Source organism: Blennius ocellaris (genome assembly GCF_963422515.1).
Source record: "Blennius ocellaris genome assembly, chromosome: 18".
Taxonomy (NCBI): Eukaryota; Metazoa; Chordata; class Actinopteri; order Blenniiformes; family Blenniidae; genus Blennius; species Blennius ocellaris.
Window position 1 is genome coordinate 20,571,896 of NC_137667.1, and position 11,575 is coordinate 20,583,470.

At 46.1% G+C, this 11,575-nt stretch overlaps 1 protein-coding gene across 2 annotated transcripts; it reads left to right on the forward strand.

Moving 5' to 3' along the window:
* Nucleotides 1-1,913: 1,913 nt before the first annotated feature.
* Nucleotides 1,914-7,522, forward strand: LOC308143387 (uncharacterized protein). 2 transcript variants are annotated; one of them, XM_080514170.1, is made up of 4 exons: nt 1,914-2,224; nt 4,054-4,347; nt 4,511-5,109; nt 5,170-7,522. In XM_080514170.1, the coding sequence occupies exons 1-4, from the start codon at nt 1,969-1,971 to the stop codon at nt 7,165-7,167; spliced, it is 3,147 nt and encodes a 1,048-aa protein (XP_080370296.1). In that variant the 5' UTR covers nt 1,914-1,968; the 3' UTR covers nt 7,168-7,522. The 2 variants fall into 2 exon arrangements, with proteins under 2 accessions (XP_080370296.1, XP_080370295.1); XM_080514169.1 differs by having other exon boundaries at nt 4,511-7,522.
* Nucleotides 7,523-11,575: the final 4,053 nt, after the last annotated feature.

Consider the following 11,575-nt stretch of genomic DNA (forward strand, 5'->3'; position numbering starts at 1 on the left):
GCGGTCAGCGCTCTGTTCAGCCGCGGTCAGTGAACGCGGAAGCGATGAAACGGAGCTCGGAGCTCGGAGCTCGGAGCTCGGCGCCTCCGTGTTCCGGCGCTGTGCTGCCGGACCGCGATCAGCGCCGGAGTGGAGAGCCTCCTGCGTTTGAGCAGAAAGCTCAGACTCCCGTGTCTGTGCCTCAGCCAACCGGGGGGAACGCTCCGGTCACTTGCCCCACACCCGAGCGCTCGAGTATGGGGCACGTCGCCCCCCCAAGCCGCCGGCAAGTGGCCGAGCGACTCTCTCTCACAACAAACACAGAAGTTGCGGCTGCAGCTCTCCGCTGCAAAAAATGACTGCTGCAAAAAGTAACTTTTTTTTTTTTTCCGCTGCAAAAAATAACAGCGCAAAGTGGAGAATGTAAACAACAACAGAGGATTCATAAGATCTACATCTGACGACGTTCTTTTCTGTTATAATGTCACATTTCTGCGGAGCTCATAAGCCCCGCCCACTTTTCGCGCTCCTCTCTGCAATGGAGACACGACCCAAAATTTCGGTCGGGGTCAGTGCTTCCGAACTGCTCCGTACCGCTCCAGTCCCGGCGTTGTGTGCGGTGGAGACGGGGCTTAACAAAAATGGAGAGAGGAGGTGATGGAGGAGGTTCAGAAGTTGTAGCGGCTGCTGCGGTGGCTGAAGTGAACGGCTTTAGAAGCCATTGAAGCAAATCGTTCGTATTTAGAATCAGCAGGCAGAGCGACGCGAGCTGCAGGAATCCACACCTCCATCACGGGCAGAGCGCCGTCTAGCGACACGCCGTCCGTCTAACTGGACGGGAAAAGTTATTTTACACACAAAACATGTAGGTTCTTCCAGGAGAAGTAGGTTAGAAGGGCTTTTTTATATCGCTGTGGAGAAATCCCATGTTTTCAGGAGCAAAACAGACGAAGTCACGGTATAATCTGATCTCAGTCTTTCTCATTTCAAGTCTTCAGCTCTTAACTGAAGTACTTAAAGGTGTACAGGAGGATGTTCTTTTTCCGGGTGGATCATCAAGACTATTGGTCCTCCCAATTGTCAAATCATTCTGGTGATATATGACGTCAGGCCGTCGTACGTGCTCGTCCCTGGGTAGCGTGGATCTATTAGTTTTCACTTTCTGCGCATGCGTGCTTTCAGGTGTATATGGTGAGCTAACCCTTCAGCGAGCTCGCAGTTCTCACCGGGTACTTTGAAAATGGCAGAGGGTCGCAAGAGAAAAAGTGTCTTTGAAGTGTATGAGAAGAAGAGAAAGGCTTGGGAAGAGAGAAACAAGACCAGAGTGTTTTGGGGAGATTGTTTCACATGGTGGCGCTGAAAGCCCAGGTTGGGCTTCCCACTGACGCTTCAGTCGCCAAGTTTCTACTCCACAGGTAAAGTTTGGCATTCTATTTGGAGAAATCCATTTCAAATCACTTCCAGTAAAAGTTATCTACGTCTATTTTGTAACTTGTGACTTGTAAACAGAGCGTGCACGAGGAGAACTGGGCTCGTCACGTCTCTCTACACGTTCTAGTAGGCGTTCCGTCTCGGGAGCAGGGAGAGCGTTGCACATGTGCTTTTTTTCAAAAGGTGGAGAGGGCGGGTCTTTCCTACAATTCGGGAAAATCCTCCTGTACACATTTAATATGATTGTGATTGTTAATCCGTATTAGTTTATTTACACCCTTTGGACTGCCCCTCCAACCTTGTATTTCTGTTTATTTGTTTATATGTTGTTGTTGTTTTTATTGTTCTCCCTGTGAGGGATGATTACATGCTGAGACACCACAAGAGTTTGTAAATGTTCTTGTTCAAATAAGAAAAAGAGAAAAATAAAAAAAAAACACCGGAAGTCACATGATGGGATAGAGGCGGTGTCGCGATGACGTCATTTTCCGTCAACGAATCGAGCCAGCATGTAAACAAACTCGTGTGATTCGCTCCGGAGCGGCGAGCGGGCGGTGGATGCGAGCCGCCGTTAAACCTGGAAGAAGGAACTTGTTGTCTGAGTCTCCCGGAGGAAATCTTTCTAAATGTCCCGCAGCGACGATGACGTCACTTCTGCCTTTGAGGGAGTTGATCGAGGAGCGACTCGCCGCTGCTGCCGGAGAAATATCCTCCGCGTTTGGACAAACCGTCGCCCGGTGCCAGGGGGAGATTCGCCGTCAACGCAGGTTATTGGGAACCGGCGGCAAACCTCAAGTCGAGTTCCACAGAACGGGTAAGGAGACGTGAGGATGAACACGTGAATGTGACTCTCGTGGAGGATCGTCGCTTTTCTCCTGAAGCTCGCGAGTTCTGGTTCGAAGATACTGCCGTCAAGCGAGCCCACATTTGATTTGCCTTGACTCGCCTTTACGGTAAAACACAAGCTCGCGCACGGCCGCAACAAATGGACATAGATACATAGTCTGTTTACAATTTTTCATGGAACACAAGTATTCATAGGTTTAAAGCCAATTTCACTTCAGTGCAATACTACAGAGTTTTTCAACCACACTGGTGTTTCCACGAGATATAGTCAGGTGTGCCGTTGTTAGGTGAATCTGTACTTTATGTTAATTAATAGTACTTGATATAATGGGAATTAACATTTTGTAAGTTATCGTTGATTCATGCCTGTCTATTATAACCACTGTTTCCTGTTCCAAACCTGCAAGGCCACGAGTCTTTGTATTATTGAAACTGTACCACTCTGAGACTCTTCAAGGTCTCTGGCCTCTGGGCCGGGGGACATCTGATCTGAGACTCCTGCTTCACCTGTGTGAACCACATAGAAGTGTAACCAAACACACACACACACACACACACACTTGCAGACGTATATACACACAGGCCTGAGAACCAGTGTTAATCTGCTTTGTTGTATCTGTGTATGAAAATGTAACCTCCTACTTTAACTTTGAATAAAACTGGGCAGAGAAATGAAGATCTCTGCAGATGGATGAACTTCAGCTCCTGAGGTGATTTCATTTCTCTGTCCTTGTACAAGCTGACTTATTGTTTTGACTCTTTATTTCTCTCGATACGGTGGTTTATCTCTCTTCTCTCATTCTTGCAGGTTTTTTACCTAACAGCCGTGGGAAATGATCAAATTTCACATTTTTTCTAAAAGAACATTTACTCTCAACCACTGTCAACTGTGAGAGCAGTGTGCAGAGTAATGGTGTATAAATACTGTGGCGAGCGCCGCAGAAGAATTGCTCTGAGTTGAAATCCTATTCTGCCAGATGAACACCAGAGGCTTTTATTTTGACATGAAGACAGGCAACCGGAACCTCATAACAGGACGACACTCTGTTAGGTGAAAAACCTGCTAGAATGAGAGAAAAGAGACAACCCCAGTATGGAGAGCAATAATAGTCACAACAATCAACATTTCTTGCTCAAGGGCAGAGAGTGAAGTCACCTGACAGCTCGTTCATCAATCTTCCCCGTTCTTCCCTCTGCTGCCCGCTTTTATTCCCAACGTTGAAGTAGGCGGTTACATTCTCATTCCATGATACAACAAAGCAGGTTAACGCTGGTGTGTGTGTGTGTGTGTGTGTGTGTGTGTGTGTGTGTGTGTGTGTGTGTGTGTGTGTGTGTGTGTGTGAGTGTGAGTGTGAGTGTGAGTGTGAGTGTGAGTGTGAGTGTGAGTGTGAGTGTGAGTGTGAGTGTGTGTGTGAGTGTGTGTGTGTGTGTGTGTGTGTGTGTGCTGACAATGTGTTGTCGTCTGTCCACAGTGGAAGTGCGTCTGCGTCTGCGTGTAAGTAAGTACATTTCTATGTGAGCTGAGAAGGTAGGAATTCCCTAAGATAAGATATTCCTCCAGCCTGAAGGCCAGAGACCTTGAAGACGTCTCAGAGCGGCGCCGTTCAAATATCTTCTCATAAGTACAAGGTACAATGACTCGTGGCCTGGAGGCGTAAAGCAGCGAACAACACAAACATGCATGAATCAACGATAACTTGCAAAATGTTCATTCCCATTATACCAAGTATAAAGTACAAATGTACTTCTTCACTGTGAAATATTCACGTGGGTGACTTTGGCCTTGTTTGCCTCCAGAGAGTCCACAGCGACACGTTGGTCACCAGAAGACGAGGTCCAGTCGGGAGCAGGAGGAACATGAAGCTCCACACAGTAAAGAGGAGGAGGGTCTTGTTGAGACTTTTACTGGTGGTGAACGTGACGATTCCCACCACTCTGTGAGAGACTGGACCAGCCAGAGACTCACTGCTGCTGCCGGAGAAATCTTCACCGTGTTTCAACAAACCATCGTCCCGTACCAGGAGGAGATTGAGCATCAGCGCAGACTGCTGGGTAACATCTGGAACCCTCAAATCAAGCTCCACAGAACAGGTGTGGAAAAAACTGGATCAACACATTCAGTCCCACATGGACGATTGGTGGAATGTCGAAAGTTTTCAAATTCACTGCTTGAGACTCAGATTTCTTTATTTTGAAGTTAAAAGTGTAGAAGTAAAGAAACTCACCTTTCATCTGGTACTTTTTGTCTCTCCAGAGCTCCAACAGCACTGTGACTGCAGGGAGGAGCAGGAATCAAACTACTGTGGAGAACAGGAAGTACCGGAACCTCCAGAGATCAAAGACGATCCAGAAGAACCAGAACCTCCAGAGATCAAAGAAGAACTGGTAGAACCAGAACCTCCAGAGATCAAAGAGGATCCAGCAGAACCAGAACCTCCAGAGATCAAAGACGAGCCAGAAGAAGCAGAACCTCCAGAGATCAAAGAGGAACTAGAGGAACCAGAACCTCTAGAGATCAAAGAGGAACCAGAACCTCCAGAAATCAAAGAGGATCCAGAAGAACCAGAACCTCCAGAGATCAAAGAGGATCCAGAAGAAGCAGAACCTCCAGAGATCAAAGAGGAACCAGAACCTCCAGAGATCAAAGAGGAACTAGAGGAACCAGAACCTCCAGAGATCAAAGAGGAACCAGAACCTCTAGAGATCAAAGAGGAACTAGAAGAACCAGAACCTCTAGAGATCAAAGAGGAGCCAAAAGAACCAGAACCTCCAGAGATTGAGGAGCAGCAGAAACTCGGTAGCAGCCAGGAGGGAGAGCAGCTTCTACTGAAGGTAGAAAGTGGTTCCTTTTGGGTTCCTTCTATTGAGGAGCAAAGTTCCCTGAGTGAACCAGAAGAAGAACCGGACACTGAGCAGCTCCTCTCTCATGACTCTGAAGTCCACAATGTGACAAAACATCTGGACTCTCAACCAACCAGAAATGTAGAACTGAAGAAATTCAGTATAGTTCTTGGTGACCGTGTGGACAGGGTTCCTGAGTTGGAAAACCGGGCTGAAGATGAAAAGCTTCTTTGTGAGGAAACATGTGGGAAAAATGTCTGTAAGAAACGTACATTAGGTCAAAACTCAAGAAACGTCACTGAGAAGAAGAAAATCATTTGTGAAACGTGTGGAAAAGGTTTCAGCTTTCAGAGTATTTTGTTGATCCACAATAGAACTCACACAGGTGAGAAGCCGTACTCTTGTGACACATGTGGGAAAAGTTTCAGTCGAAAGAATGATTTGTTGATCCACAATAGAACTCACACAGGTGAGAAGCCGTATTCTTGTGAAACATGTGGGAAAAGTTTCAGTCAAAAGAGTCATTTGTTGATCCACAAAAGAACTCACACAGGTGAGAAACCATGTTCTTGTGGAACATGTGGGAAAGGTTTCAGTCGAAAGAGTCATTTGTTGATCCACAAAAGAACTCACACAGGTGAGAAGCCATATTCTTGTGGAACATGTGGGAAAAGTTTCAGTCAAAAGCATGATTTGACGATCCACAAAAGAACTCACACAGGTAAGAAGCCATTTTCTTGTGGAACATGTGGGAAAAGTTTCAGTCAAAAGCATTATTTGACCATCCACAAAAGAACTCACACAGGTGAGAAGCCATATTCTTGTGGAACATGTGGGAAAAGTTTCAGTCAAAAGAGTCCTTTGACGATCCACAATAGAATTCACAGAAGTGAGAAGCCGTATTCTTGTGACACATGTGGGAAAAGTTTCAGTCAAAAGAGTCATTTGACGATCCACAATAGAACTCACACACGCGAGAAGCCGTATTCTTGTGGAACATGTGGGAAAGATTTCAGTCGAAAGAGTAGATTGTTGATCCACAAAAGAACTCACACAGGTGAGAAGCCATATTCTTGTGGAACATGTGGGAAAAGATTCAGGCAAAAGCATTATTTGACGATGCACAAAAGAACTCACACAGGTGAGAAGCCATATTCTTGTGGAACATGTGGGAAAAGTTTCTGTCAAAAGAGTCAATTGTTGATCCACAATAGAATTCACACAGGTGAGAAGCCATATTCTTGTGAAACATGTGGTAAAAGTTTCAGTCAAAAGCATTATTTGACGATCCACAATCGAATTCACACAAGTGAGAAGCCGTATTCTTGTGACACATGTGAGAAAAGTTTCAGTCGAAGGAGTCAGTTGTTGATCCACAATAGAACTCACACAGGTGAGAAGCCATATTCTTGTGGAACATGTGGGAAAAGTTTCACTCGAAAGAGTCAATTGTTGATCCACAATAGAATTCACACAGGTGAGAAGCCATATTCTTGTGGAACATGTGGGAAAAGTTTCAGTCAAATGCCTTATTTGACGATCCACAATAGAATTCACTCAAGTGAGAAGCCGTATTCTTGTGACACATGTGAGAAAAGTTTCAGTCGAAAGAGTGATTTGTTAATTCACAATAGAACTCACACAGGTGAGAAGCCATATTCTTGTGGAACATGTGGGAAAAGTTTCAGTCAAAAGCATTATTTGACGATCCACAATAGAACTCACACAGGTGAAAAGCCGTATTCTTGTGGAACATGTGAGAAAAGTTTCAGTCGAAAGAGTGATTTGTTGATCCACAATAGAACTCACACAGGTGAGAAGCCATATTCTTGTGGAACATGTGGGAAAAGTTTCAGTCAAAAGCATGATTTGACGATCCACAATAGAATTCACACAGGTGAGAAGCCGTATTCTTGTGACACATGTGAGAAAAGTTTCAGTCGAAAGAGTCATTTGTTGATCCACAATAGAATTCACACAGGTGAGAAGCCATATTCTTGTGGAACATGTGAGAAAAGTTTCAGTCGAAAGAGTCATTTGATGATCCACAATAGAACTCACACAGGTTAGAAGCCATATTCTTGTGGAACATGTGGGAAAAGTTTCAGTCAAAAGCATGATTTGACGATCCACAATAGAATTCACACAGGTGAGAAGCCGTATTCTTGTAACACATGTGAGAAAAGTTTCAGTCAAAAGAGTCATTTATTGATCCACAATAGAACTCACACAGGTGAGAAGCCATGTTCTTGTGACACATGTGAGAAAAGTTTCAGTCAACGAGGTTCATTTCTGCACCACTTGAAAACTCACAGAGAGACGAAGTCATGAAGGATTCTGGGAAATCTCATTCGGGAAGTCCAGCTTGAGCCCAAAAGGTTAAAATAAATGTGGTTTGTTATTTGTGTTGAAATAAAAATATTGATTTGAATCCAGCTGTTCTTTAGTTGTTTTTTTTTTTATTCTTCAGTGTTTGTTTAATATTTAACGTGAATTAATTTTGGTTTAAATTCCTCTGCTTCAGCGAGAACCAGAATTAGAAAGGTTTTACTGCCAGGTAATGTAGTAAATGTCCATTTCCAGTACGAGGAATCTCTCTTGGCGTAGTGGTGCAGAACAAATATCTGCCCTCAGAAAGTAAAGCGACTAACAATCAGGGTTGGGTCGTAACAGATTACTGGTGACGGAGTTACATAATTAGGAATCAGGGTCCACCTGTTGTCATGGTAACAGTGCGACTCAAAATGTTGGCATTTGTACAAAGTGGGACGAGGAACAGGCTGAAATTGCTTGAAAGGAAAACCAAATTGAGTGTGAAATGTGAGCTGGAACAACGTTTCTCTCCAGATTCATCTGCCACTTCTCACAAGTCAGGATCTCTGCAGCCTTTTCACAAACTCTCCCTCGTGCTGATGCTTTTCTGCCTCAATAAAGAAACTCACTTCCACCGCGGCATCACTGATCTGTGGCTGAGTGTCGCCGCCCCCTGCTGGTCAATTCTGCCTCTCAGCGTTGTGCGACGACTTCTACTTGCATTTAAACAGCGCGCCCCCCAGTGGACACGAGGAAAACAAACTCCTTTTTTTTTTAAATTGACAAACAATGTAAGTAGTTTTAGACTTTGAAAGATCATGTGAAGGTCCGGTTCTACAGCCCAGCTTTAAAGGGTTCTTCTATCAACACTTTGACTCCATTGTAAAGTTTGTACTGGGAAGACTTTGATGTCGGTATCGGCAGAGAGTGAATCTGTCCCTCTGTCTTCCTCTCAGTCGCTTCTGTGAAGGATTGGAGGTTGAGTGGAGGGCCAGGAGGTTCCTCCTCCGGTGTTTCTTTTTTCCTCTGGCGGACATGAAACCCGCCTTTCATTTATTCTTCTGGAGATTTTTTTTTTTTCCGCCTGAACAGGAAAAAAAAATATGCCGCCCCGACTCGCGCTGCCCCTCTAATGGAGAAAGAAAGAAAGAAAGAAGGATGGATAGAAACTGTCAAAAATAGCAATGAAATAAAAAAGAAAAACATGAAACATTTAAATGAAAAAGGAAGGTTGGATTATAAAAAGTGAGTTTTTCTGGAGCCAGATGTTTGCAGTCTGATGTTTGGAGCCAGATGTTTGGAGCCAGATGTTTGCAGTCTGATGCACGATGCCGACGATGCTTCAAAGAACCACTTTTCTGTTTTTGGCGTCTTTATTTCCAGGAAACGGTGAGAAGCTTCAGTTTTCCACACGAGCATGTTCACAACTGCTACATCGAGTGGACAAACGTTTTATTTGCGTGCAGGAGGGCAGTCGAGTCGTTGTCGTTCATTTATCGTTATCCAGGTGAACTGATCAATATATCGTGATATTGATTGGAGGCCATATCGCCCAGCCCTACGATCCAATCAGAGGGCTTGAATACACTGACGTCACACGAGGCCTGCTTGAAGGCTCTGAGTCAGCAATATCAAAATGTTATTGGTTGAAGCAGCAGCGTGATCGACTCTTGTTTTACACTGCAGACGCCTGCAGAATTCAATGTGAAGGCCTCAGGCAGATTTCTTTACCCGGCAACAGGTGATGGCTGTAATGTGATTGGTTAACAGCTTTCATATGGAAGTACGTGTCTGTAAACAGCACAGCCGGGGGAGGAACAATGAGAAGAAGCGGACAGACCATTTGGAATTATTTAATAAGTGTTTATGAACAAATTATAATAAACATCAGTCTGTGATTCAGATTGTGGTGCAGAGAAGGTCTTGCAGGTCCTGACGGCTCGCCACTGTCTGGTGTCTCCCAGAGGCTGGTGGAGGCTGTCACAGCACAGTGGGTGGAGGTTGGGGAGCTAGAAGATGAGTGTAGCTAGGAACATGTTCAGATTGTCACCTGGAATGTTCCTGGAATGGACACACAAAGAAAAAGACAAAAAGTTTTGGAACACCTGGATAAACTAGAGGCAGACATTGTCTTATTACCAGAGACACACACACCTTCCACAGGACATCACACACTCACCACAATTCCCTCACACACGCTCAGCTGGTTAGAACTATATTAATCAGCAATAATAAACGCGACTGGCCCACTACAGACCAGTCGCCCTGACCTCCCACCTGATGAAGACCATGGAGCGGCTCGTCCTCACCCACCTCCGCACTGTGGTGAGCTCCACCCTGGACCCGCTGCAGTTTGCCTACAGGCCTAACATCAGAGTAGAGGACACCGTCATCTACCTGCAGCAGCGGGCGCTCACCCACCTGGGGCCCGGCGGGAGCCCGAGCGCTGTGAGGGTCATGTTCTTTGATTTCTCCAGCGCTTTCAACACCATCAGGCCGGCGCTGCTGCGAGGGAAGCTGGAGGACGTAGGAGTGGATGAACATCTCACTGCATGGACCATTGACTACCTCACGGACCGACCACAGTATGTACGGCTGCGCAGCTGTGAGTCTGAGGTGGTAGTCTGCAGCACCGGGGCCCCTCAGGGCACCGTTCTCTCACCGTTCCTCTTCACTATCTACACGTCGGACTTCACCTACAACACGGACAGCTGTCATCTGCAGAAGTTCTCCGATGACTCCGCCATCGTGGGCCGGGTGTCCGAGGGGAACGAACTGGAGTACCGGTCAGTCATCATGGACTTTGTGGATTGGTGTGATCCAACCACTTGTGCTTGAACACCAGTAAGACGAAGGAGATGGTGATCGACTTCAGGAGGAAGAGACTTCCACACACACCGGTGAACATCCAGGGGGAGGACATTGAGGAGGTGGACAGTTTCAAGTACCTGGGTGTTCACCTCAACAATAAACTGGACTGGTCACACAACACCGACGCCCTGTACAAGAAGGGCCAAAGTCGCCTCCACCTTCTGAGGAGACTGAGGTCCTTCGGAGTGAGCAGGCCTCTGCTCAGGACTTTTTATGACTCTGTGGTGGCCTCTGCTCTCCACTACGCTGCCGTGTGCTGGGCCCCGGGCCCCTGGCCCCCTGGCCCCGGGCAGCACAGAGCGGGACAAGAACCGACTGGACAAGCTGGTCAGGAGGGCCAGCTCCGTCCTGGGCTGCCCCCTGGACTCTGTGAAGGAGGTAAGCGACAGGAGGGTGGTCGCTAAGGCCACCTCCATCATGGACAACACCACCCACCCACTGCACGGGACTGTAGAGGAGCTGAGGAGCTCTCTCAGTGGCAGACTGACACCCTCAGTGCAGGACGGAGCGCTACCGCAAGTCCTTCATCCCCACTGCTGTCAGACTGTACAACAGGACTGTGTAGTAACAGTGACAGTATGTGCAACAACCCTGCACCTAGGACACTTTATCTAAGTCACTTTAATTTGTAAAATTGTATATAAGATACCTCTATTCCACTAACTGTGTGCACTTTCCTTGCCCTTTCTACTAACAGTTTGCATTCCTCTCCTTTCCTCATGTGTCCTCAAGAGCTGTATGGAACAAGTAAATTTCTCCACTGTGAGATTAATAAAGGCGATCTTATCTTATCTTATCTTATCTTAAACAATTCTCTCATAAAGACACAACCATAGACCCAGAGGGAAGATTTATAATTCTTAATTTCTCTCTTCAGAACATAGAGATGTGTATCACAAACATCTATGGCCCAAATGTTGATGACCTCCTTCTATCACAACTTCTTCACCAGCCTCTCAACACTCTGACAAAACACTTATAGTTGGAGGAGACCTCAACATTGCCCTCAGTCCACAATGGACAGAGTTAGTAAAGCACAAAAAGCAGACACTGGGAATCCCCAGATAGAATCCAGCAGTACATGAGTGACTCTGGCCTTTGTGACGCTTGGCGCACCTCTCATCCAACTCTTAAAGAGTAATCCTATTCACTCTTAGATTACTTTCTGGAGAGTAACTCAGTGATTAAAGACACCTGGGACACACAGATTCATCCCGTCACTATCAGTGACCATGACCTGTCACTATGACGTCACTATCAGTGACCGTGACCTGTCACTATGACGTCACTACCA

Coding starts and splice junctions, on each gene's coding strand:
- LOC308143387 (XM_080514169.1), top strand. CDS start 1,969: ATGCGAGCCGCCGTTAAACCTGGAAGAAGGAACTTGTTGTCTGAGTCT. Junction 2,225..4,053: donor AGTCGAGTTCCACAGAACGG/GTAAGGAGACGT, acceptor GTTTGCCTCCAG/AGAGTCCACAGCGACACGTT. Junction 4,348..4,510: donor AATCAAGCTCCACAGAACAG/GTGTGGAAAAAA, acceptor TTGTCTCTCCAG/AGCTCCAACAGCACTGTGAC.